At 41.6% G+C, this 27,859-nt stretch overlaps 1 protein-coding gene and 1 long non-coding RNA gene across 19 annotated transcripts in view; one reads left to right on the top strand and one right to left on the bottom strand.

The window, feature by feature from the left end:
• Positions 1-2,495: 2,495 nt before the first annotated feature.
• The window catches only part of nfixb (nuclear factor I/Xb), a 149,185-nt gene continuing 123,821 nt past the window's right edge, over positions 2,496-27,859 (top strand). For 14 of the 17 annotated variants that reach the window (XM_025906741.1, XM_025906724.1, XM_025906722.1 and 11 more), the window contains exons 1-2: positions 2,496-2,588; positions 23,699-23,782. In XM_025906741.1, the coding sequence (XP_025762526.1) occupies positions 2,511-2,588; positions 23,699-23,782 (162 nt within the window). In that variant the 5' untranslated portion in view covers positions 2,496-2,510. Of the gene's footprint in view, positions 2,589-13,557; positions 14,609-23,698; positions 23,783-27,859 lie in introns of those variants that run through there. The other 3 variants (XM_025906725.1, XM_025906727.1, XM_025906729.1) reach the window with 3 other exon arrangements.
• Positions 3,507-13,973, bottom strand: LOC112846754 (uncharacterized). Of its 2 annotated transcripts, XR_003219876.1 has the most exons (4): positions 13,838-13,973; positions 8,443-11,512; positions 7,234-7,344; positions 3,511-6,107 (listed from the first exon to the last, which is right to left on the bottom strand). It is a non-coding gene; the product is annotated as an uncharacterized LOC112846754 (long non-coding RNA). The 2 variants fall into 2 exon arrangements; XR_003219875.1 differs by having other exon boundaries at positions 3,507-7,344.

The following is a 27,859-nucleotide window of genomic DNA, read 5'->3' as shown; positions in this document are numbered from 1 at the left end:
AAGTCTACATTTTCTTCCCTACCTCGTAAAGTCTACATTTTCTTCCCTACCTTGTAAAGTCTACATTTTCTTCCCTACCTCGTAAAGTCCAAATTTTTTTCCATTTCATAAAGTCTACATTTTCTTCCCTATCTCGTAAAGTCTACATTTCCTTCCCTACCTCGTACAGTCTACATTTTCTTCCCTACCTCGTAAAGTCTACATTTTCTTCCCTACCTCGTAAAGTCGACATTTTCTTCCCTACCTTGTAAAGTCGACATTTTTCTTCCCTACCTTGTAAAGTCCAAATTTTCTTCCATTTCATAAAGTCGACATTTTCTTCCCTACCTCGTAAAGTCCAAATTTTTTTCCATTTCATAAAGTCTACATTTTCTTCCCTATCTCGTAAAGTCTACATTTCCTTCCCTACCTCGTACAGTCTACATTTTCTTCCCTACCTCGTAAAGTCTACATTTCCTTCCCTACCTCGTACAGTCTACATTTTCTTCTCTACCTTGTAAAGTCGACATTTTCTTCCCTACCTCGTAAAGTCTACATTTTCTTCCCTACCTCGTAAAGTCCAAATTTTCTTCCATTTCATAAAGTCGACATTTTCTTCCCTACTTCGTAAAGTCTACATTTTCTTCCCCACCTCGTACAGTCTACATTTTCTTCCCTACCTCGTAAAGTCTACATTTTCTTCCTGACCTTGTAAAACTATAAATTTTTCTTCCCTACCTTGTTAAGTGTGCATTTTTCTTCCCTAATAAGTTGCAAGCTACAGTTTGTCTAATCATTTCATTAATCTCCGTATCCATAATTCTGAGAAAGAACAAAACAAAACAAAAACAGTAATGATTTTAACATACTGTTTTTTTCAGTGGCCCTAATTCTGTATTGTAGTGTAGCTCTCCAGTAGGCGTCAACATTGGTTTTGTCTTGTGGCCAAACGGGTTTCCAGACTTTATTATAATGGTTCTTCGACTTTTTTAAGCACCCACCACTTCAGAAGCCAGAAAAGTTCATGCCCCCGTATCCCACATTTTTTTAAAATCATTAACAGCAAAAAAATAAATAGAGGCCTGCATGATAGCATCAGCTGAGTCTGGTTTGTTTATTTTCCCTCAGTAAATCTCATTCATTCAACTTAGCTTCATTTCAGTTTTTCCCCTGCTACTCCACACTGTACCTGCAGTGGCTCAGTGACACCGGTTTTAGTGTACCCGAGTCAAGGTCATGGTCCTTCAAAGCCACCCCTTGCCTCTGCCCCTGACCATGTCATCTGAACGAAGACAATACATTTAAAAAGTTCTTAAAGGCTCAAAATTTAAGATTTCATTTTGTGCTTTTTAAACAGTCTCTTAATGGACTAGTTTCTGACAGATAGGTTGATCAGATGGGACAGAGATACTGCATTCTCCATCACTGACCTCCCAGAAGAGATTAGAGCATCTGACTCAGAAGACAGCTTCATACAAAACCTCAGAAGTCATCTATCAGGCGTGTCTTTGTGTTGCTTTTATGTCGTTCATTGTTATCACGCCTACTTATTGCTTTGAAGGATACTTAATGTCCTTTGTTTTATCATTATTTTACAGTTTTGTCTTCTTTGTTTCTCTTTTTCACATTGTATATTGAATTTTTAAACTTTCTTATTCTACTCTATTTGTATTCTCCTGTTTTTATTGTCCAGCAGTTTGAGCTGCACTCAACAAACACAACAAAACCAAAAAAAGAGAAAGAAAAAAATTGCACTGTTGAGAAAAATAATTCTAATACAGGTTTCACTGATATACGTGAGCGTTAGAAATGGAAAAAACATTAAAAACTAATAAAAGGTTCTACATAAAAAGCATTGCTTTCAGTTTTGACCTGCCATGTTGAGTGTCCAATCGAAGCCCCTCAGTAACCTGGCTCAGACATCTGAGCTTGGCCCAGAGCCTCTTGGAGCATGTGTATCAGCACAGAGCACAGCACATAGAAATTGTTGTTTTCGCTGACGATGTGTGTCATAAATACTCTCTTTCTCTCTCCATATATATATATATGTGTGTGTGTGTGTGTGTGTGTGTGTGTGTGTGTGTGTGTATTTGCATGTATATGAATACTGCTGAAATATGATCATACCCTCATGTGTGAGGCCATAGATATGAATGTGCACCTCAGTATTTGTAGCAGAGTTGGAGGCTCAGTAAGTCTGAACATGGCAGCAGGAGCAGTTGGACCGATGAAGCGAGAGGCACAGTTGCTTGGAGAGGGTCTCCGTGGCATTTCTGTGTCTGTGTCCCTTCTTCCCTCCAAACACACACACATACACAGACACACTAGAGCATACATACTGTATATACCCACACATACACACTCTCTCTATCATTCACACCGCAAGCAGCATCGTGGTAACAGATAGCTCCTGATTGGTGACTCTATCCGTGCTTTTCCCCTCACTGAGTGTGTTTTCCATATTTATATATTTATCATCAGTCCCAGGAAGAGGAGTCTGGCGTGGGAGACGCAGCGTGGCAGAGTGTGGAATGGCGTGGGAGAGGCAGAGTGACCCCGGGCTCAGGTGGCAGCTGTGCTATGACTTCTCTGCCAGGTCATGGTGGATGGTAGGACGGATGCTCCCTGTCTCTCCCTCATTCTGTATCAATTAGTCTGTCTGCTTCTCTTCTGTTCTTTGTTTTTTTTCATTGCATTCTCCTGTTCTCGTTTGCACTGTTTCAGATCAAATGTCCCACTGCTGCAGAATGTGGCATTTCACTCTACATACTGTGCACGCTGCATGCTTTCACACGTCTGAAGAGGCTGTGCTCAGTCACTTGCTATATGTGCATTGAAGGCCAACAGGAAAGCCTGCAAGTGTAAAGTCAGGCAGTGGTCTACTTTTAGCAGTTAAGACAAGTTAAGCATCCCTGCTGACTCTGTGATGCTTTCATCTGAAAGGCACACATGTAAATTTGCATGAACCTGAACGATGTGATGATGGTTTGTACATTTGGCAAAGTTCTTCAGGCTATAATAGTCACAGTGCTACTTCCACTAGAACACACTTAGTTCCTCTTCTTAAATTCTAATCACAAGATCATTTGGGTGATTGACTCCATAAAAGATATCTGGGGCTTATCCCAAAGGATGGGAGTTTTTAATTAAAACCTGTTTCTTTCCCACCAGAGGAAATAATTCTGAATTTTATTAAGGCCACGATACACTTTTGAGGCAACACAGATAGCATTCCTTTTTTTTTTCATGAGAGCAGTGCTATTTTCTATCCAGTGGTCCCTGCGATTGGCGATTGGCGTTAACATTGTTGCCCTGATTTACATTCAGATTCTCTCACTTTTATAAGCAGCTTTTTATTTCACTGAACTCACAGTTAACTGTAAAGAAATGTCATCATCATTGGTTGTAAAAAGCACTCGCCGTCTTCTGCACTTTTGACCTTCAGCTGTCTTTTTTTGCGACACAAACATCCCCATTTTGGATCATATCACAGAGCTAATTTATTCCAGACTTTCACATATTGACAACATCAATCACACCAATCTCTTGGTAGCAGTAGCTTTATTATTTCCTCTCATGTGGCGGTTGGTGTTGATCACAGTGCCGTCTCGAGGCCTGACACAGTTTGTAAACCCGAGGGTTCCTCTCAGCGCCAGCCTGCTGCGCTCACTGCTATGTAGGGCAGAGCTAGGCCCTCTGCCTGGGTGGGAGTGGGGGTGGTGGTAATGGTGGTGGTGGGGAGACAGGGAGGGATGGCAGCCAGCAATGGGGCCCCATGCAGGGATGCTGGAGGTGGAAAGCAGGGAGGAGGGGTGGAGGGGTTACAGGGGGCTACAGGGGGCAAAGAGAGGGGCACAGGCTGGGCATGGCTGGCAAAGGAGCATTTCCTCCGTCTGTAGACATACAGCAACTCAGCTTTGTGGTACACACAGCATGGGTTCACTACACAGGTTTGTGTGTTTGTGGTGGGGGGAGGTGTATTTACTATTTTAGGAAATTTACTGCGTGAATCTTATTTCATGAGATGCCCTCTTTTGTAAATTTGCTCCTGATTGAATTACTGGTTTTATTTTTGAGATGCAGTCTGAGGTAAAGCAACGTTATCAAGCTGTAAAATTAAGATTATCAATTTTGAAGCACCATTGTTTCTAGTTACTTTAATAAGATGTATATAAAACATGGACTGGGGTCCAAAGAGTGAATCTCGTGCCAAAATGCCTCAAATTTGCATTATTTCTAATGTCCAGCAGGGGGCGACTGTAGCTGCAAAGCAATGTCTGAGAAATCTATGGGAAAATGACCATATGGCTCACCAGCTGTATGACTTCAACAAGACACATTCCTGATTACTTTATTATCTAAGTCACCGGAACCATCGCTTTTTTTTGCAGCATGATGTTTAAGTTGTGATTTCAAATGGACAAAAAAGTAGGTTATGCTTTAAGACAGGCCTACCTTGTGATTCACAAGCAACTGTTTTATGAGCGCTTACAGAGGGAGACAGGTGGAAAAGTGAAGCTGTAAAGAGTAACAACAGTGAAGGTAGATGACAGCTTAGTTTAAATACCTGACTTCGACCATCCAAAGCAGTACACCAGAGAGGGGAACAGAAGAGTACAGGGAGGGTGAAGCGGGTGGAGACGAGTGACAGACGTGATTTGTGACAAAAGGTTAACTGCAAGAGTTAAAGGGAAGGTTCAAAACACTAAGAGCAGGATGGCTAAAATATTCAGTGGCTCACGCAACAATAGCTAGTTCCATCTTTTATATACAGTCTTTGGTTACTTGTCATGTCCACTACAGAAAACATGGACGCTGATATAATTTGGTCTTTCAGATACAAACAAGTAACAGGATCTAATATTTTTCCAAGAAAATTCAATAAAGTCCACAAAAATATGTAGGAATTCATATTGTGTTATTTCCCTGTTACAGTCACGTATACCTCAACAGGAAAGACAAGGAGATGGCAAGAGTCTGATTCTTTATACCCTTCTTTACTTTTGTGTTTGACTATATTCTTCCTGCAGAGTCAAAAACCATGAAAAAAAGACCCAAAAAAAGGACGTGGTTAGGTTTGGTTAGGTTTAGGCATTAAATTATGTGGTTAGGTTTAGGAGGGGGGAGGGGAGGGGTGGTTTTGGTTAAAACACACACTTCCACAACGTAAAACACGAGTTAAAGGGGAAACTTCTTCTGCGGTCCGTGGTCTCATTGTGTCAGAGAGGGACTCTTACTGAACTCCAGTGGACTGCTCTGCAGTATAAATGATGGTAAACTGGCACCCAGTTCAATACAAATATAAAGCCAAGTTTGGTACCAACGGGCTGCAAAAGCAGGATTTTTTTTTACACCATGATTTAGGAGGAAAAAGCCATTTTAAAAAAGTAATAAAACAACCTAATACTTCACAACTCATAACATTTTGGCATGCATAAACTCTATTTGTTATCAGGAATTCCTGTTATGGGATTTAGATGACCTCAGTCTTTTTACAATCATTTTTTTTACTTTGAGTCATCCTCATGTCATCCTTGTCCTCCTTCTATGTTTTGCCTCCTGTGTTCAGATTTCCCTTTCTGCCTTACTTTCTATCCCGTTTTCTCTCCATCTTCTTTCAATCTGTCTGTCTCTCTCGCTCTGTCCCCAGACAGAGCCTCCCATCAGTGCCCGTTTCTATCCGTCTGGCTTGTCCCCTTCCTTTTCACCCAGATGACCCTGTCACCGCCCTGCTCCTTCTGTCTGTCTGGCTCTCCTTTACCCAGATGCCTCCAACCACTGCCCGTTCCATACCATACTGTATATAAAAGCCTCCTCCCTCTCTTTATCTCTGCCTTCGTTATCTGATTCTAACCGTGTCTTTTGCATGCGCGCGCTCCCCTCGGTCTCTCGCTTCCTCGTGCTCTCCCGCTGCACAGATGCCAGGCTTGGATCGCAACAGCTGTCTCACCATGTGCCACTACCAAGTGTTGCCTTCAACTGCAGGGCCGAGTGGGGTTGGGGGGCGGTGGTGGTGGTTCTGGGGTGGAGGGTGCAGAATGGATTATCCATGAATATTCATGTCCTTTTGGATGCACTACCAAACACGAAAGTGGCACCACAGAGAAGACTCCAGCCCTAAAAGAAATCTTAAGGGTGAGTGAGGATTGAGGGAGAAAGGAAGGAGGAAACAGGGAGGAAGGATAGGTGATGGGAAATTATGGGAATTTCAGACAGCGAAAAAGAAGGTACCTGATTTAATGCCAAGGAACCATTAAATGACCCCCATCCCTGCCCCACCCTGAGTTATGAAACAGAGAGCACAGAGTCTGCATTGTAAATTTAGGAGACAAGACAGAGACATTTTGTAGTCTTTGCATAATTTTCATAATATTTATGAAACCATTTGAACAAAGAACTTATTACTGAATGATAATAAAAGTCTACAGCCGTGTTAGCAGCTCTGTAAAGCTCTTCTGCTTATATAGCAGAGCACTGAGATACCTTTCTGTAAAGTTACGTGACCTCTGCTGTGTATAGCACGAGTTTGACTATCATATGGACATGTGCCGTGCATCCAGGGGGACATATTGAACTCCTGTGAACATGTCAGTTACTTTAAAAAATCTAGAATATTGAAATCAGATGATTCTTTTGACACAACCTGTGTTAAATGGGACCCAAAATAAATGTTCATATATATAGAGATTCCATTATAAATGACGGACACACCTCGAGGTGAGAATTTTGGTGTAACACCAAGATAGTAATCAGACATGACAATCAAGGATGGATGTGACGGAGAAACTGAGGTTCATAGGGTAGCAAGTTGTCAATCACAAGGTGGACCCTCCCTAAACTATACACTTTGTTTTTCACTCTATTCAGGATCACTACTTGAGTCCATAAACTCATTTGTGGAAGATGTTTAGTGAAGTCGAGTGACTGGATGAAGTCAAAACAATGGACATTTTCCCGCAGACTTACATACAATCTAGTTTCTTTGCCCAAACAGAGAAATTTCCCCCCGCTGGTGCGAGAGAGATAATGCAGGTTTAAGCTGCTGACAGGTAGCTTAAACCTGCACTATCTCTCTCGCACCAGCCGGAGGCGTAGCCTTGAAGCTACGCCTTATTCTTTACATGGATGGAACTCTGCACCCTCATATCCAAGAAAACACTGTAGTTTAGTCTTTTTCAGAATAGCTACTTTTTCTAAAATTAAGAAGATTTGGTGCCTAAACCTGAATAAAGACAGAGTGAAAATGAAACTTACAAATGCAGGAGATATGAGGCAAATTCCAGTGTCCCAGTCAGTGGTAAGGAAAGAAAGTACATCCTGGGCTGATGATTCTCCTGGTTTGAACCGGCTAGGATGACGGTGGTGCTAAATATAAAGTAGGTGTGTTTCCAATAATTAGTTGATTGAAAATTGTCCAGGTGACAGGTTGCCTGTCTCTCTATGTCAGCTCTTAGATGGAATCTACCCCACCTCTGCCTCTCACCGAGTGTCAGCTGGGTAGTCTTGGATAGGCTTAGATGGATGGATGGATGTGCCAAATTTTATACCAGTTCTTTCAGTGCAGTCAAAATATTTCGTAAAACACCCAAAATATCAACTTGCAAGTAAAAAAGAATTTATCTTCTGGGAGCCATGAATGTTTTTTACAGATTTCACTCTGGAGCCACTGATAAACCCACACTGGGATCATCCCAGAAGTATTCCTGCAACAGCAGGGTTAAAAGAGCGGAACACAAAGACGAGCACAGGCACACATTGTACTGGAGATCTGACAAGAAGCAGCTGAAAGGTGTGGGATATGATCACAGTCCCAACAAGCAAAGCAAGCCGGGTGAACAGTGAAGCGTGGCTATGCATGGATTGTGAATGAGAAGCAAAGAATGCAGAGCAAGAGCAAAAGAAGGGCGGATAGATAGTGGAAAAAAAAATTAGATAGCAGATAGCAGATAGCAGATAGGGTTGGGGTGAGGGGCAGCGGATCTAAGCGGACCCAAGCTCCAGTGCCGCTTCCTTTCTCTTTCATTGAGAGCCAGGAAAAGAGATTATAGCAGCCATGCTTTCTCCTGTGTGAGGTTTGGGAAGGGGGCACACTCTTCCCTTTGCCACCTCCTCCCCCCTCAGACATCCACTCTCTCTGGCGGTATTAACTGGACCTAAACCAGAGCAAATCATATCACTGCTAGAAGGTGAGCTACAATCATCTAGATATCAAACATTGCTATTTGATATAAATTTGACCAACAGGACAGTTTTGTTTTGGTCTTTGTTGTTTTTTGGGTTTCTAGCCTCATAATCCATTGAAGCGAGACAGGCTTTTGTCGGGTGCTGTATGTTGTCGCCTACACACAACACTCAACCCCGACAGAGCCATTGTGTTACTTCCTGGGTGCCCGTGAGCCTCTGGAGAGCTACGACTCACTGAGGGAACAAGAGGTTTGGATGTGTGCTCGCTGGGTGGCTCACCGAGTGCTTCACCGCTCTTGAGTGTACACCTTCCTCACACTGGCATCCACTTACACAGCCGCCGCCGCACACACAATCACCCACACACAATTAGTCCACAATACACAATTATACACCACAGCTCCCTCTCTCTTCTTTTCTCATACACACAACACATGCAAACAGTGAGTTAATCAGACCTATAAACCCTCCTTGCTGGTAGAAGATAAGCGGTGTGCTGGTAGCCCTGCCCTCCTGAGAGCAGCACTCCTCTAGCGGTGCCGTGGAGCTGCCTGATAAGGCAGGGGAGGGTGGGATACCCCGAGAGATACACATACACACACACACACACACAGAAAGACACACACGCATACACAGACGCCGCTCAGCATCAGTTAGCCAGATCCTCAGCTGAGCCAATCAGTGGTTCGCAGGGCCTGAGGCTCCACCAGTCATCCTTCTTCAGGTGTTGTTAATTTCAGCGCTCAGCCTGCAGGTGGACGAACATCTGCACGTCTGCGCGGTGTGTGTGCTTTTACGTGTGCGCCTCAGCAATCACACTACCTCATCCTTGTAATTTGGTTGCATGGGAGAAAACTGCATCCTGATAAAAAAAAACTGATCAGACTGATGCAGGTTCAGAGCACAGGCGTCTCCATAAATGTGGTGTCCCTTTAGAGTGTAGTGAGTGTTTCTCCTACCTGTAAGATTTACTATAAATAACCCAAACAATTAAAAAAAAATGCTTTCTTCTCCAATCAGCAAACCCTTTTATATATGTAAAGTAAGGTGACTTTAGTCTAATCCTGCTTAACGCTGCTTTCCTGCTTTTATGTACAAAGGGCAATAACACACTTCCTCAAGGGTCTTGTGGTAATTAGGCAAATTTCTAAACTCAGCTAATTAATCCTTAACCTGTATATCAAAGGTCCTCGGGGATTTACAGATTAATCAGCGGTAAATCAGTACATATAGAAATACTTTGACACCAAAAACATACGAAAAACTGAATAAAATTCTTTTAAAACAGTGCAACATGATTTATTTCAATCAGTGTTTTTCTGTCTATCTCTGGAGTATTTGTTCATTTTCTCTGCTTAAATGCGCAGGTGACACTCTCTCTCTCTTTTTTTCCCCACTATAAGCTCTTTACTTCAAGCGTTTAGGCATGTGTCACTCCCTGTGAAAAGCAGGACTGTAATGTTTTGTGATGCCCAACAGGGAGTGTACCTGATCTAACTTAGGATGTTCCTCGGTGCAAAGCTGTCACGCTCTCCTTTTGCTGTCAGAGAACATTTAAGAGCTGTGGAATAATCAAACGTGGTGTTGTGGTGCTTTTATTTTACATTTGAAACATTTAAAGGGGTTGTACATTTTAATTGTCCACGTTTGGTTGTCATTTGTGTTTTCGGTTTGGTCTGAGTTTTTTGACCACCTTGTTGGAGATATTGATAATAAGTGCTCCAGACTACGTTACTCATCAGTAAAATGTCTCTAAAATGCACTTTAATGCACTGATATTAATAATGTAGTAGGCCTAACAGTGTGAATGGGGTCATTATGTTTCCAGCTGTGCCTTCAGAATTTTTCTTTTGTTTCTGTGTTGTGATGACGCCACTTTCACTCACGTAAAAGATGAAAATTCTTCCATTCCTGCTCATCAGTTTGCTTTACTGTATATCTTTAACTTGATTTCATCGCTGTTGTTTGTCCGTTCTAACATCTTTCTGTTTGTTTTTTAACGGCCTGCTCCTAAATTCCTGCTAAAGCGATTGTTAGTTGGTCACTATTTTCTGTCCTCTCACGTTTCATCGCTGGACTGCAGCCCCCTTTCTCTCCCTCTCTTTTTTTATCATTTCATTCAGTGCAGACAGCAACAGCAGTAACCTATAGCACGGCTCCCGTGCGCCTCCGTGGCAACTCTTGGAAGTTGGCGCAGGTCAAATGCGCCTTAATTCAAACCATAAGAAACGAAAGAACGGCCGAGCCGATTCCACTGGCCGTGCCAAGGTCAGCATTCCTCGACAGGCCGTTGCCTAGTGGAACTTTTGTCTCACAGTTTGTGTAAACCTCCTGGGAGAGACGGTATATAGGACCGGGAGAGGAGAGAGACCAAAGAAAGAGCTTTTTTCCCCCTGCAAATTAGCGCAAGCTGCCGGTTTGGACCGGTGCAGAAGGGTGAGGGGGGCATTCGGGTCAGATGTGGAGACAATATATGGCAATGTATAGATACAGACAGGGATTTCTTACTTTTTAAACGAGAGGTGAGCTTTTTACCACAAAGCATGCGTGCAAAAATCCACATCTACAGGTTTTTGTGCCGTGGCCTCGTTTATATCCGAGCTTTGCTGCACTAAATAGTGCCATCTCAGCTAACCATCAATGGCGTGTTTGTAGCTACAAAAGCAAAGCAATCAGGTGCACATTTTTGCCTTTAGCCTTTTTGTAAATAACCCAGAGTTTGGTTTACATTTCGAAAATGTTTTGTTCTCATTTTTTAAAAAGCTCCCACGCGGCCCAGCATCCAACACCTCTGAAAGGATGGATTAAAAAGAAAGAAAGAAATAACAATGATTTCCTCTGGCCCTACAGGCCAGAAGTTCAAGTGAGATTATTAAACACATTGCTCGAAATCCAATATTTCAAGGTCAAGTAAGAAGTCAAGAGGAGCGTGACGTGAGCCGAATGAATGAGACAGTGTCATATCAGAGTGGCGTGACTTTTGATTTATTTATTTCTTTTGTTTGTTTGTTTGTTTTTTGGAGTTTTGATTTTTGGTCAGGTGAAGCTTGAACCCATTCTGTTCTGTTTCAAAGCTCGTCCCTTTGCAAACACGAGACTCGTGCCTTTTTCTCTCTTCCTGTACTTTTCTAGGGTGCCAGTTTATGCATTGGTATCATAAAAAAGCTGCAGTTTGACTCAATTTTAAAGAAACGTTTTGTATAACGTCGACAGAGCAAAGAAAAAATAAGTAAAAGACAAAGCAGCTTGGAACTGATTACACTCTGAAATGATTCCACTCCCACGGAGGCCTTAAGTTCATGTATTTGTCTCTCATGATGAAGACTTGATTTCTCTAGCAGGCCGCTCACTGGAAAAGGACACACACACACACACACACACACACACACACACACACACACAGTTTAAAAGAAATAAACTAAATAATTAATCATTCAAATTAAAAATGTAAACTGATAATTAATCAGGCGATTTGACATCATTTGGGGCTTTAAATGTGTTACTTGCAATTTAAATGAACAAATTCATATTTTTTACACATTATTGATGCTTTTGTGGACCTTTTTTAAAATACATATTTCAGATCACATTGTCCATAAAATAATGCTAGTCAAACATTAAATATATTTTTAGATGGTCTAATTATATGTATATCAGCTTTAAAAAAAAAAAAACAGATAAAAGAAACTCGAGGCCTAAACTGGTTATTTGCTGTGTAAATGTTTCTTTTGTGTATTCAGGTTGTAATTTTTCCTTTAGAATTTTAAATAATGTCATTTTATTTCGTTTTTTTGGGGGGGGGGGGGGGGGACATAACAGCACCGACAGTTATTTAATGCTGTTTCTCTAAAACTGAATCCCAGATTGTAGTGATTGGAGACACTGAGACAGCCCTTATATCTCTGATTTTGCATCAAGTGACAGTGAATTTGTGCACAATTAGGATTCAGAAATGACCCTAATTGTCACCCAGAAATTAAGAAATGGAAAAATTAAAGAAAAAGATGTAGAGAATGTGGCTCCACTGACGAGAAACAAACTTGAAATATTCCTCTCTCTCTCTGTGTCACTTTAGTTTCAGAGTAGATTTAGGGAGACGTTATTTTATTTAAAAAAAAAAAAACAGCCTTATAGTTTAGTCATAATTTTTATGGGAAAAGAATGAATACAGCTTTACATTTAGTGTGAACTCAAACACGAAGGGACTCCTCTGTCACTGAAATCTCCACGCAACGAACCACAGCCACTCTGAGCCCGGCAGCTTTTTCTTTAACTGTGTGTGAAGTGCTGAAGTTGAACCAACACGGTGTAAACTGGCATCAGGAGGAATCCACTTTTGTCTCTGTTCATCATTTCGATGCGTGACGTCTGCAGTTGCGCACTTCCGTAAAATACTGCGTTTTACCCATAAAAGGTTAAAACTCGCTTCTTGTCATTTATTCATTAAAAATACCTGTATTATCTTGTTGTTGTTTTTTTTAAAAAAGATGTCTGCTTAAATTCCATCTGAGTGTCCTGGGCTGATTTGGATATTTGTGGGGAATAATAACTTGGGGGGAAGGGTTGAAGGCTCCAGCTAGAAGTCATGCACCTGCGCTCTCTCTAACCTCACTGTTTCAAACTTGTGCTCAAACTGATCGCTGCATCCATGGCGAAATAAACACATCAGCCATTTGAACGGATCAAGACACAGAGGAAAGAGAGGAGGAGTTTATTCTTTTTTTTTATTTTCTTTTTTTTAATGATTTGTGTTATAGCTTTGCGCTATTAGGGCTTGCAGTCGGTCAGCCTGCGGTGGTGGCTGTGCGTAGAATCTGGCAGAAACTAAGGTGTTAAAATTTCTTAAATTAGGTTAAACATTTTAAATAGAGACTTTTTTGTAAACTTACCTTTATTTCATTTGAACTGTTTTGCCATTAAAATTAAAACATATGCGGGCATCAGAGGGTTATAACCCACTTCAGTTTGTTATCACTTTATTTTTTTTTATCCTCAGAGAAACTCTTCTATGTTTAGCCAAGTGTCAACACATGGGAGTCTTTTAACTGGGGGGGATACGGGGGAGGTAATTTCGATAAATGAAAATGTACTACATAAAAATATCAGCTATAGATGGAGATTTTTGTTTAGATTGTAGGTTTTTGTTCACCAGCTGGAGCTCATATTTAAATTTTAAGTGACACGTGTTCACGTACATACCACCCATCCATTTAGGCTGACTATTAAATTTGCACTCAAAAAAAAATTGTCCTACCCTATCACCTCCGCCGTCTCCCCCACTGCTCCCTAGAACCTCCGCTCCCTCCCGCCCTCTCTATCGGCCCCGAGCTGCCCCTACACTGTTGCCGGTGAGAGCTACTAATCCCCTGCGTCCACGGTTTACTCTGAGCCCGTATTTAATTCCTCTAAACCCCCAGCTGCCGCCCTGGTTACTCACTGAACACGACAGACTGTGAACCGCTCTGGTTATTAATAATTCACCAGCCCTCCGCTCCGCTTCTTCGGCCGCGGCCGCAGGACACCGTTTCGTCCTCAGCGGTGCGTGCAGGCGGCCACGCTGTGCGCTCACTTCTTGCATTTTGTTTACTTAATTCTAGCTGCTCGGTGTCACACACTTACTCTCACACACACACACACACAGTCGCACACACGGGGAGACAGACGCACGTTTCACCTCTTTGTTTTTGGGTTTCAGATCACAGACCGTCCGCTGAGGTCCCGCTCGCGGATGTTGCGACACTCGCGCTGCCACATGCTGAGTTTTGTTTCAGACGCGGTCCTCCCAGCAACTTTGTGCCGACACTGAGAGGGGGGTGGAGGACAGGTGGAGAAGAACCGAGAAGCGGACTGCACTTTTACGTGATCGGCGACGCCGGAGCATGCAAGGAGAGAGAGCGCGCGGCGTCCAGTCTGGAGGAGCAACAGCTGATTTGGTGAGCGCGTGAGCTGAGAGCGCAGGGCAGGCTACTTACTGTCGGTGCGCGGCCAGGCTTCTGCTCCGACACTCGGGCTCTGACGGTGCAGCGTCTCGGTGGCACGTAGCGCGGAGACTCGGTGCGGGACGTGACGGCACCGGGACTGAGAGTGCAGCCAGGCGCGCGCAGCTTCGAGTTTCATGGAACTATCACGAGTTGAAAGCCGCACATAAACACCTTGCATGAAGAAGTCGGGAGGCAGACCGCTTGGATTATACGACTCTGCGTCCCGTTTGCCTGGACTGAGAAGAGCTGACTTCACTTTGTCCCAAAAAATGTTTACCGGGCAGCAGGCCGTGCATTAGGGCTCTTTTGCTTCCGGTATAAGGCCCAGCTGAGCAAGAAACCGAGCAGTTTTCTCTCTCCCACTCACTTTTTTTTTTTTTTTTTTTTTTTTTTTTGGAAGCCGAACTTTTCAGAGTGGAAAATGGGTCTTTGAGAGTGTTGGCACATATCCTCACACCACAATGGTACGTGCTATGTAAACCAATAATTTGCTCATTTATGCAGTCAGCTTTCACAATCATTGTACTTGTTCATCGTTTTAATGATTCTGTGCTTTATAGTTTAGTGAGCTATCTTACATTTTGTATGTGTGTGTGAGTGTGTGTGTGAGTGTGTGTGTGTGAGTGTGTGTGTGTGTGTGTGTGTATTTGGTGTGGCTAATGTGTAACAGTCACAAAGTGTGTGCCAAGTCCCTCCACCTACCTGAATCTGTTTGCTGTCACAGTTAGACTCATTAGGATCTTATGGTTATTTTAAAAATGTGGGGAGATTTCCTTGCTAAGGAGCTGCATGTACATTTTAAAGGATGTTGCTGGAAGGAAAACCTAATCCACCTTATTTTAATAGTTACATACGTTGTTGCCAATTTGTTCTTTCCAACCTGCTGGCCAAATTAGTGTCCAGCCCTCTCAGTTCACCGCTCGATGCCTACTGCCTTCTGCCGTTTCATCCACACGGAGAACATGACTCCTCTCACAGACTGGGCTAGTCTATTTATAGTCGCATATATGATAGGACCTATGGCACAACATCCATAATAGAGGTGTCATACAGCATGTAAAGGTTTCACTGTGGCATGTGGGAAGGATCCCAGAGCACAAATCCCACCTAAAGGCAAGGTTTACCAGAGTCTGGAAAGTTGGCTGTAGCAGGATGGAACTTATTGTTTGCGCCAGCGTTCTATTAAGTGGCCATTTGATTTGTGCGTAATTACGCAGGGACTAAATCCTTAATTACGCAGGTGGTTTATTTGTCCCATTCAGGGAAATCCAGTGGCATCACAAAGCAAACGTTTGTAATACTTCTCGAACTCTAACTGAAGTTTGTTTGAGGATTCTTTAAGCAGACATCAGCTTATAAGATTTTATCCAAGGTTTCCTTTTTCGTTTGAGTTGAGTCCTTTCAAACAGAAGACGTTTTTCATGTTTTATCCCGGTTTTCTTTTAACATGTTAAATGAGAAATCTACTCTCTGTGAGGCTTGCGAAAGCATGCATTTGAATGAAGTGCTTTTAGGTTTTAAAATTAGTAATAAGAAAGTCTGTTTTATGCAAAACTATGAAAGAGTGCTCACACATCCTTGACCCTTAGAAATTCTTTTTTGGCATGAAATGATTCAAGTCAGGCAATAGTTAGGGGAACCTCCCACATACAACCTTGAAGCTGCTTAGATACCCAGGAATGGATCTTATTTGCACATGAATATGGAAGATTATTAGTATGAATAATTATTTGTTTACGAGAATCCTTGCTGACATGGCAGCTGCCCAAGAAGCTCATCAGTAAAAATGATACAGAATTCAGGACAGGCCTCACATGGGATTATCCCCACTTGTTATTCTCCTACTTATAGCAGCACCTCACCTCTTTAAAAAAAAAATCTTATTTATTTATTTTTAAGGGCTATATGTGTGTTGTGTTGATTTTGTGCCAAACACTTCAGCTACATGTTAGTTTAGTCAGAAGGCACTGGAGGCATCTGTCAATCAGTGTCAGGCTCCTGTTAGCTTTCCCCGAGGCCAGTTCTCCATCTCTGCCACAGAAATAAATATTCAAACACTACTTTTCTTTACAGATGATCTATATATACACGAGGATATATAGGTTATGGATTTTTCACAGTGTGCCAGAAAGTAAACAGAAAGTTTGAGCCATCATCAGGAAATACAAAGATAACATTATGGGTCCAAAATGATGATTTACAGACAGACTGGACCTTTACAATAAGCAATGCTAGCGGTGTTTTAAATATATAGCCAAATGCAAAGTTTACACTGGCTTCTCCATGGTAAACATATGTGTGATATATAGTGCAGGAATTAAAGATAAAAAAAATAGAATCATGGAGTGCTGTGTAAATAGCTGTGGTAACTGTATCCTGCACTCTGCCTCTGTGTGTGTGTGTGTGTGTAGTGTGTACAGCCCACCACATGATGATCAGACAAGCGGTTTTCCAGTCTTGTGTGATCTCCATCTTGGCCGTTGCTGCCAGTGATGTCATCCCTCACTGTATACAGAATATTATGCTATTATGTTTGTCCTGGCCTTGACGTTTCTCTGGAAAAATAAATAAGGCTTCAAGGAGGCTATAATAGCTTATGCAGCGTGTAAGCTTTTGCTGTAGTTTAAAGATGGAAACTCTGATATACAGTCAAACAGCATAAATATTAGGATAGTGAGCTCAGATGTGCTTGTCAGGTTGACTGGTTTTTAAGCTGTTGTGATTTTAACAGTGTGCAGCCGAGGGGCTACAGTGGATATATCACGAGGTGTAATCACCTCAGTCATTCGGCTTCCTTAATATGAGATCCTTGTTGTGCTAAACGAATCACAAGTTAATGAAAGAGTGTCTCAAAGATAAAACATACAGTAATACTCCAGTGGTTTACTGGTTACAGTTGGGGGAGTCTGAACTAAGCTAAGCTAAGCTAATAATTCAAACTGAGAGAAGCTGAATCCCAGATCTAAGTGCAGCTCAGTAACATCTTTCATTAAATTAAATTAAATTTCATTACATTTTCATTAAGTTAAACTCACTCAGCTCGAACTCCATTCCTATACTGGTAATATATTTTGTGTGTGTGTGCGTTTAATAGATTGAAATGTCAAGAAAACTCTTCTGACATCATTATGACATCAACTGGGCAGTTTTATGGGCCTCAAAACATTTTTAACATTTTTAATAGACCCACAAAACACATTACACAAATGGTTTTACAGGCTGGACAGTGCTCTGTATAGGAAATACAATGAATGGATTCTATATGGAGTATTTTCATATGTATCCATTTCAGTATTACTACTCTAAAATCATTATATCACTGCTAAGCGCAATACACAGATCTAAATCTTTAAAAACAACATTTCTTATGTTGAACATGGTCACAGTCTGCATGCCTGTTGGTTGCGTTTTCAGAATATTGCTGTATTCAACATCTTAACAACCAGCCTGAAGCTGGACAGAAGCAATTAACTCATTAACTCAGTCGTGGTGTACTATTGCTAGTTAAAGGTTGTCCCTGGAGAAAAAAAAGCAAAACACTGCACTCAAAGATGTGTGTGCCCTACTTTTTTCTTTACTATTTCCTCTTACCCACCAACCAGTTACAGCAGATGCTTGCCCCTACGTAAGACTGGTTCTGCTTGTGGTCTCTTCCTTTTAAAAGGGAGTTCTTCCTTCTCATCATCGCCAACTGCTTCCTCATAGTAGACTGTCTGATTGTTGGGGATTTCCCTTTCATTCTGCATCTTCTTCAACTTACAAAGCACCTCTGTTAAGAATTGGTTCTATATAAACAAAAATGAATAAACCAAATAAACACTGGAAACCATATCGAACATCTGCAACGCTCAAAGTCTGAGTGCAGCATAACTGAAACTACCAGCACACACGGCACCGCCAAATTAAAATGTTGCGATTGCTTCATCAAGTTACTACAGTTATAAATGTCTTTATATTGACCGTGTTTTGACTGCTACGCTGTGCTCTGCAAGTTTGCTCAAATGAGCAGATGCGAGCAAGAGAATGAAGGTCAAATCCAAGAAAAACGAGGTGTAAACATTAAGATTGTAAGATTTCATCAAAGGCCCGAGTGGTCGCGGGATTCAGCTGTATTTAGAAAGAATGCCACATTACTGTACAAAGTGTTTTGCAGGATGTTTTGACAGTTGTTTGCTACAGTTAATTTAAAAAAAAGCATCTCGTCTTATAGAACAAAACCAAAATCTAAACATATATTTTAATTCAAATGTTCCCAGGGAATGCATAATGCCTAGCACAGGAAGCCAGATTTACAGCGTGCAGTTTTAACTTCTTTAAGTGAGCTCTAAAAATATACAAAGTCAAAACACTGGAGTGAGATAATCTCACTTGTTAGTTTAAACAAATAATGGTATCTAGAAATAACGCAGACCCTTCAGTATGAGGATAATTTGACTTAAGCCCCCAGATCAGATCAGTTTGCTTTGGAAATGGCAGAACAAATCACACAGATTTTATTTTAACTTGATTCAAGGCAAAGTTTTTTTGCAGTTTAAAGGAAGTCTTACTTTGTACCACGAGCCTGAACACTTCTAACTCCTCCATCTCTATTCTAGCCCTCCTTTAATTATCTTATCAAGACTGAAGCCTCACATTAATTGGTTTCACAAGACACACCAGAATGCACACCAGCTGTGTAACCAAGTAATTTGAATGAACTTAATTTGGGAAGGTGCTGGTATCTTATGCCTTCTGAGTTTAATTTGGGGGGGAGAAAAGGGGGAAAAAATCACAACAATACATGCATTTTCTCTCTTCACTCTCCTCTTTAGGGCCTTAATGAGGAATTAGAGCCAATAGCATTATTCATTAAACAGGGCTTTCCAGCTATTTATCACTCTAACAATATTAGCATATTTGTTTAAATTTTCAACACTTTTTTTAGCATTCGTAACCAGGTTTAGCATTTTTAATAATCTGGCATCGAATGTATCATACCAAATTGAATGCTGCAGAAGAACCGGCGGCAAGACCCAGAAACATACTAAAAATCCTTTACGAACACACACACATGCACGCATGCAAGCACGCACACTCCTCTAATTACCACCTCCCCCCGCTCCTTGTCTCTTATTCCCCACCTCCTGAGATGCAGGTGTAAAATATCACATTTTTCCAGCATTTCTCCCTGAGGTGGCGCTGGCTTGGACTCACACAACGTAAATTTCCCCTTTCATATTCCCCCACACATTTTTTTTTACAAACAAGTTCCCCCTCCCATCCCTCCCTCTCTTTGATGTGCTTGCCACATCTGCACAGGTTTGTTAGCTTGTTACCAGGTGAAGAATGAGGATACAATTAAGGCTGAATGGAGCAGGACTGAGTAGGATGTCAGTTATGTTTTGCCGCAGAAGTCTCTGATCCTCTAGGAACTGTTGAGCTCATACAGACGACTCTGCAAATGATTAGGACGGTGCAGCAGAATGATCAGAAGGCTGTTAATCAGTGACTGCGAAGATACCCACCACTGGTGGATCGACGCATATTCAGAAATATGGAAACCCAGGTGGTTTCTGGGCTGTTGTGTATCTTTGTGTGAACAAGACAAAGTGGGAGACAGAGGAAGGTGGGCCATATGTATATGCGCTCTGATTAATCTAATTCCATGTGAGGCAGCCAACTTAGGCATCTGTCCCCCTTTTAGATCTGACTTATTGTAAACACGGACGTCAGAGAGAATTGAGCAGAGTAAGTGCAGCTGAGGTATTGTAGAGATCATGATTCGTATTCATGCTCAGTTGTGTCTGAGATTGGTCTCAGACGCGACTAAACGAAGGTAGCGCTGGTGCTAGGTGACTGCCTAACCTGCTATAGTTGTTGCTTTAGCTTTTTTCTATCATTTTCCACAAAAAGCCAAGTGAGTTGTATAAAATCAACTAAAAGGTTAAAACAGCGAGTGGCTAACTTGTAAACATATTAGAGCAATTAGCTCAAAGCACCTATTCATAATCAAGGGCATGACCACTTCAACTAACAGCCGGTTGCAGTTTCGCCTTGAATTCGACAACAGCAGGTTGTTGCTCATATGGCTGGTTTAGCAACCTACAACAACAATAATACACTAAAATAAATATTTTCACTACAATATGAAAATATTTGAAAATTAAAGTACGCCTTTTCACTTTCTTCATGAGATTCACTTTAACCTAACTTAGCAGGTTCTAAGCTAGCCTGTTTGAACTTTTTCTTTGTGAACAAAGAAAATGTACAGTGACATAGTCTCCCAAATAATGTTGTGCTAGTGAGGAGACACAAAAAAAAGTTTGGTAAGACAGCTTAATAGAAGGTTTGGACAGAGCTAAGCTAGTTATTTATCCCAATTTCTAGTTTTTATTTTAAGCTACCTCCAGATTCATACCTAACATTTTTATGCTAATTCAGGTAACATTGCTAGTGTAAGCATGTTGGGGGGGAAATAAAACCTAGCTGTTATGAAGTATAAGTTTACTTTTATACAATCTGCAATAGTTTGAAGTAATAAGTGACAAATTACCATCTTCTAGGTTGATACTATGAGCTTATTCTTGTCTTAGTCTTATTCTGGCAATTGGGCTTTTACAGGACAGAGAAAAAAGAAAACTTGAGGGGTTTTATAAAACAACTTGAGAAAACAGTTGTGAAGTAAAAATAAAATAAATAAAATTGTTCTCTCTGAACAGAGGTAACCCAGCTGGGGGGGGGTGTTTCTCTGGTTTGTGTTACCTTTAGCTAAAAATCTACAGACCTCTTTATGTTTAATGCAATTGTGTCGCTGTCTGTAGTTTAAATTTACATGTCCAAACTTTTTGGCAGAGAAAGTGATTGTGATCGTTCATATTCTATTTTTGCATTCAGTCATTCATTTGGAGATTTTCTGTCCACTTGATGAGTCTGTTATCGTTCTCTGTTTAGGGTTATGTAGAGGGGACTTCTTGTACGGCCGTTTTCTGTGGGCAGAATTGATGGTAAAATTGTGAACTGTAAACATGTAAAACAGCTGAATGATACAGTACATAATAGTTATTAGTTCTATAATTGTAAATTTTGCAAAATTACTTGATATAAGCATAACGTAACATATTCAACCACTGAACAGGATACTTACAATTTTATAAAGTGGACTGCTAAACCTCTTAAATAGCTGAAATTTACAAACTGGGGGATTTCCCAAGCTCTTGAACTACCCCGTACATGCTGCATGTAAATAATATGGAGATTTGAACTGTGGATTTGAGCCTGACCCAGGCTGATGCTTCTCTGTTTTAATCATCTGTGCTGTTTTCTGATTATTATCTTTTCTCACAGCTATTTCATTGCGCTTCATTTCAGTCACCAAAAACCAGCATCGCAGACAGCAAATGATTTGTGGGGCTTTTTAAGTAATTATTACACGAAACTCTGCAACTATTTTAGCTTGGGGCCGGCCATATGGATCAGGCATATGTTGCATACATATAGAAAAACACATATATGTATAATTGATACTATGCTGCATGAAAACTGACAGAGGAGGAAAACGGGCCAGCGCTTCAGGGAGCTGCACTCAACATTGAGCCTCAGTGCAGCTCTCTAAGGGCTGGAGATAGAGAAAGATTCATTCATTAAACGATGTGTTTTTAGATTTCATTTATCCGGTGTTCAGTGTCCTCGAGCCGGGATTCCGCTCTCTGTGCAGTGAAAATTATTTTTCATCCTTAAATGACTAAAACATGTCAGAAACAAGAGGCAGCTCGAGCCAGTGGAGTGCCATGTTTTGTGCTGCTCTGTAATTATCAGTGGAGTAAAATATATCCTTCAGCTGGACTGGGCAGTTTAAAAGCTTAACAGAAAGCCCAGGGAGCTTGACAAGGGCACCATTTAGTGGGACAAATGGTTTCAAATGGTTTCCCTCCAGTGTTTCCCCACATATTAATGATGACAGGCCAGAGGTTGGATGCTGAGGCCGAGCGCTGCCGTAGTGTTTTCTTAGCCATTTGGATGACTCGAATTCTAACTTTTGTTTAAGCGAGCGTGCGCTTCACGAGGCACACGCTGAACTTATTGTGCGTGGGAGAGGCCACGCTAAACAAAGCCAGTGTTAGTCTTATGTTAATCAACCTGCCTGCTGAACCTTTTGCCACAGACGTTGAGCGAAATCACACACACAGATGCCCTTCCTGTGTTACAGTAGAAAGGAAAAGGGAAAAGACTCGAGCTGTAACCTCTCATTCTGAAGGATATGAATAGCCTGTGTCTCCAGCCACAGCTCGGTTAGTCCAAGTCTGGGACTTATTATAGTGCTGCGTGTTTATGCATGTGTCTCTGCATGTATTTGTTTAAGGGCAATCCCATGTCACCCGGCGCATGTGTGTATTTGTCTGCATATGCAAATGCTTAAGTAACCTAATATCTGTTTAAATTCCCTAAAAAACTGTTTATATCACATGCCAGTTTAAATAGTATAACTTTACATTTTCTTGCTGGCTACGAGCAATGTTTGTTCCTGTTTTGGGTGCGTGTTTGTTTCTGCTGTAGGTATGTTGAGAGATAAGAAGGTAAAGTTCTGGAAAATAAGATTACTTCCCCTCTTCTCCTATATCCAGAAACTCAAGCAAGTAAGTCCCATTGTGAGTAAAACTTCCACTCTCTTACTCACGGAACCGGAGCTATTTTCATGAACGCAGACGTTTTTAGCCCTTGTCTAATAGGTTTAGTCGATTTCCAGAAGAGACATTAAAATTTAGCCTGGCAAAAAGCAATTTGTACCAGTTAGGACTAAAAAGTAATAGCCACAGGCTAGCAAACCAGGCAGAACTCCCATTCCCATATCCAGCTCCTCAGTCTGTGGTTTCCTCCCATCCATGTTGTCTGGCCTGGCTGCCTCAATTGACAGCAGAGCTGCAATGGATGCTCATTCAGAGCCTAAGTCTCGGCTGACGCGTCCCTCGGCATACAAATGAACTGCACTGAATAGAAACAAACACTTGGGATAAACACTTTAGCTGCATCTATCAGCGGATGCAGGGCAGGGCCTTTTGAGTGGCCTGTTTTTGTCTGCGTGGATGCAGACGTATGGCCTCTGTATGTGTGAGTCTTTGCCAGACATGTGTATTACTGTATGCGGCTCTGCGTGTGTGTGAGTGTGTGTGTGAATGATTTGTGCTGAATCAGAGCACGCTGACAGAAAAGTGACCATGCAGGTGAAATAGCAGGGACAGGAAATGCCATTGTGCCGGAGTATTGTGTGCGGGTATGGCAGCTAAACACTTTGCTCTGGTGACTGGCAGGGCTGGGCCTCGGGCCTGCGCAGCATATGGGCGCAGGCAGGCAGTGCACACCATCGTGCGCGTGTGTGCAGAGTGTAAAGACGCTGATCTTGAGCAGTTATCTGGTGGTGGGACTTGAAGATGATGATGAAATAGGTCGAGCAGCAGGATGAGGAGGATTTTCACATACAAAATTTGCTTTTGCAGCTTTGCAACCAGCTTTTCTGTGTGTTTTAAATTCCCTGATCCTAAATACAGAACCAACTAATGAATCACTGTGTTACATTTCAGGCAACCGAAACCTTTCTGTTGAACGAAGAACCCTCCAGAGGTCCTGGGATGCCTGAATGCTTTGTAGTATCAGATTCATACAGGGTATGCATCTATTATTATTATTATTATTGTTATTGTTATTATTATTTCATGTGTCGGTATTAAATGTGTTATTGGAGTCATTACTCATTATTCTGACTGACAGTCTGTTTTCATGCTCTTGGTAATTGCACCGCAATCATAATGTCATTCACAGCTCCCTCCACTCAGCTGCAAACCATTACAATTATTATTTCCACACGCACATTTAAGAAAAAAAAGGGGGGGAAAAAGAAAAAGAGGCCTTTGCAACTTCACCGAAGCGCCCTCGTCTCACGGGAGTGCAAATTACGACGATAATGTGAAGCATGCCTGGATGTATAAAACGAAAAAGAAGTACAAAGTAAGAGAAAAGTGAGCAGCATTTCTAAAAAAGAAGCGAGCCTGTGAGATTTACAGCAATCGGCATGATATAAAATGGTAATAAAAGCAGAGGAGTCGGGATGGGGTGGGGCGGGGGGGTCCTGTGTATGACTGAAAATGTGATCGTTAATGAGGTGGGAGCCAGTTTTCTAGGCTACAGGCTTTGTTTCCCAGAGTTAAGTCTTATGCCAAGTCTCTCAGAGAATCTGGGTTGCTACACTATATTGTATGTCTCCGGGTAAAGAAATGAAGTGCTATGGCCAGGAGTGGGTAGCACGGCCGTCTAAAGAGAGTTTTTGGAGACAGGGGTGGAGGGGGAGGGGTATCACTGTGGCTGGATTGGATTCCGGGGGGCAACGAGTTCAAGAGCGTCCGCAGGAGAGCGTCCACCTCCAGCTTCTCGCCGGGAGGTCTAATGTAGGGGGCTCGGTGTTGCTCAAAGTGCGTCACGACTCCCTTTATTGTCGTCCTGAGCATTTAGTACAATAATGTTATGCAAACTATACATTATAACACCCTGTATTGATAGTGTTAGGATTGTCCTTGATGCTTATGTCTTATGCTTATTTCTGATATATCAGTATCAGTGTACATTTCACTACCACTTTTGGCGCTGTTGATTGATAGGGGAGGCTATCTATGATCTATCACATCAGTCAAACATTTGCAATGGCGATTCCTTATTTGTCACAAAAATAACAGCAAAGGCAAAATAAACACAGAAAAAATGCAATTTTAAACACAATAACGTCACAGAATTTTGCAGCCAGTGAATAATGAATACAGGACAGAATTTGCATTACACCGTAAATGCAATAGGTAACCTTGCCTACGTTTTATTTTTTTATTTTTTGGTATTTTAACGTTTGCTAGCTGACACTGAATTTTCAGCATAATTGTTTTTCTTTTTAATCATTTCTAACCTGGCTTTTCTTGGTAACAGCTTTTCTAAGAAACTGTTCCTCAAAGGCTAGTGAGTCTATTAATGTTTAAGTTCAAACAACTCATTTCAGGACTGCTGTGGTCACAGTTTTATCTGTTGTGTTTAGACCTCCAATGCTGAGGTTGAATAATGTGGTTTCCATACCTGGGTGGCCAAGGACAGTGTTAAAGGGGACCTATTTTGGTCATTTCCAGCTCTGTATTTTTTACTCTTGCACTCTACTAGAGTATCCTTGCATGACTGAGCTTTGCGGGTCTAAATGATTCGTCTTTATCTTCCAGTCACTGTCTAAAACAAGCTGTTTTAGCAGCTCTTCATTTGAAAAACACTCTCCTTCAATCTCATTGGCTACCCCTCCCAAACAAAGAACATCAAGTGGGTGGGGCTTCTCCTTGGCATCATACAGAGCCAAGAGTAGAAAAAAACATTTGCGTTGAGCTTTGGGCTCACACAGATTACTTCTACATAAGTTGACCACGTTGACCAAGTTTAATATGAGTATCCACCTCTGTAACAATGCAGTGCATATGACAGAAAATAAGCAAGACACAGTGGGTCATCTTCAAAATTTAGCTAGCAACAGTTAATATGTTAAGGGTTGTCACTCAGATGTTAATTAAAGCTGTATTACTGTATTTGCATGAGCCACTAGAATGTGACATAAAACACAGTTTTGTGGTTAATAATATGGATAAACTTTGTAAACATATATAGCAGCCTTTTAATAATCCACATTTTATGAGTGGTTTCGCGTGAATGGAGCTAAACTAAGATGTACTAACTGTATTAAGCTTAAAATTAAGGACTTGCATGTGTGCTCAATGCCTGTTTCACAGTTCAAACAAATAATTACAACCACCTTAAATTTATTCACTGGAATTGGCTTACTCCATACTTTTAAAGCAGAGGAAACTTGTAATATTTTGTCTTTTTATAATATGTTGGCAATATAACATGTTTGAATTTTTCTAAAATCGACCAGAATTGATGTTTATGCAATGTGACTAACAGCCAATGAAAAGATTTTTAAATCACCTCCAAATTTTGATATTTTGTTTAAACTATTTGCTTACATGTCTGTGCGTGAAACAAGACAAACAGAAAATGAAAGATTGCTAGAAAGTGTATTCATGCACTGCTCGTGTTTTTTGGTTTTGGTTTTTTAATTAATTAAAGGTGACATTTTTTGGAACTTAAATTAGAGGGTGACTTTGGTGAGAGGGATATGTTTACAGGCGATTCCACCTGGTTGGGAACAACTACTTCAAGCAAAGCCTCGCATGTGCAGTGCATGTAAACGACACGCTGCTAGAGATGACATCTGCTCAGCCAGACATTGCAACCGCACTTACTTATCTTCGCTCCGCTGTGTTGCCACCTATAGACAGTTGTGGTATCAACACCGGCTGTAATACTGTGCGCACGGGTCTCAGTCAAATTTGTGGTTACTTTCATCCTCATACAACCTGTTTTGCACACCCACAGCCTAAAGCTTCCCCGCGATACACGGCCACAGCGGCTGCGAGATCGTTACTGCTCACTTCTGTGACACTTTCTTAATAAAATCCTCAGTTCTGGTGCGACTGCACAACAGCACCAAGCTGGTGGGTGAAGTCACTAACAGCGCTGGCCACTCTGGAACAGTGGTAAATATGTATATTCGAAGCGTGTGAAAAAGCAGAGCCGCGGCAGACCCACCAACCATAGCATATGGCTCTACCATGTGTTACTTAATGAGAGATTTACTCACACAGACCACTAAATGTGTGGCTCGTTTAAGGAGCGACGGCAGAGGAGTGTTTGCGTGCGGAGCATGCAAGTCGGCTCCATAAAGGACGGAGAGAGCAGAGGCTGTAACCTTTTGCGCTCCACTACAAAAACGAGCTTAAAACAAAGAGATTTCCTCGCATGTTGCAGGCCGGTTATGAAGTTAATACACCTGCCCAAAGGGAAACCAAAAGTTGTGTGTGAATGTGTGTGTTGTAGGGCGTGTCTGTGTGGTTCACATTAGTCATGTATCATATTCACAGAAAAGGAATGCTGGCATTCTAACCTTGTGCGACGGCGAGGGCGAGAGGTTACAGTTTTGTGGCGTTACATGCACTCCTGACCACACACTTTCTCCCTCCCCGCCTGCGCCTCTGGCTCGAGTATCTGGCCGCGTGCAGTAATTGGCCACACAGAGCCCAGATCTCTTTGTTTCGCCTGCAGAGGCTTGCAGTATTTAAAAAAAAATGCACAAGCAGTAGGCCTCATAAATCTGTGGGACTCTAACGTCAGGCCTAAAATTTCAGCTCCACTTCTTCCACAATGACTTCACTCCCACCCAAATTCCCACTTTACCACACTCGGGACCTGCTCCAAGAAATGTTATTTTATGATTTTTATGTGATATGTGTACCCCTCACTACCGTTCATGTGTGTGTGTGTGTTTTTCCTCACACACCCCAGTGAAGTATTTTGATACCGCTCAAAGACTGTGATTATACGTCTGTCTTCGCTGTTTTCTACTTCATAGTGAACGCTACAGTAACTGTTTGGCTTGGACTCACTTCACTGGTTTTTCAAGCTACAGTTGTGGGTTTTCAGACTGGGTCAACTCTGGTTCAGTAAATAAATAGACTTAACTTAACAGCAGCGATGAGATGACGCATCAATTTGAATGCCTGTAAATTAATTTAAGTGTGCAATCCAATGCAAACTTATGCATGAGAGAATTCCTGTGATCAGGACATGCAGCAGAATACTGTTAAGAGGTTTTATGCAACTGAATG

This window comes from Oreochromis niloticus, linkage group LG4 (genome assembly GCF_001858045.2).
Source record: "Oreochromis niloticus isolate F11D_XX linkage group LG4, O_niloticus_UMD_NMBU, whole genome shotgun sequence".
NCBI classification, from domain to species: domain Eukaryota; kingdom Metazoa; phylum Chordata; class Actinopteri; order Cichliformes; family Cichlidae; genus Oreochromis; species Oreochromis niloticus.
Note: the sequence above shows the minus strand (reverse complement) of the source record. Positions and strands in the feature narration are given on the sequence as shown.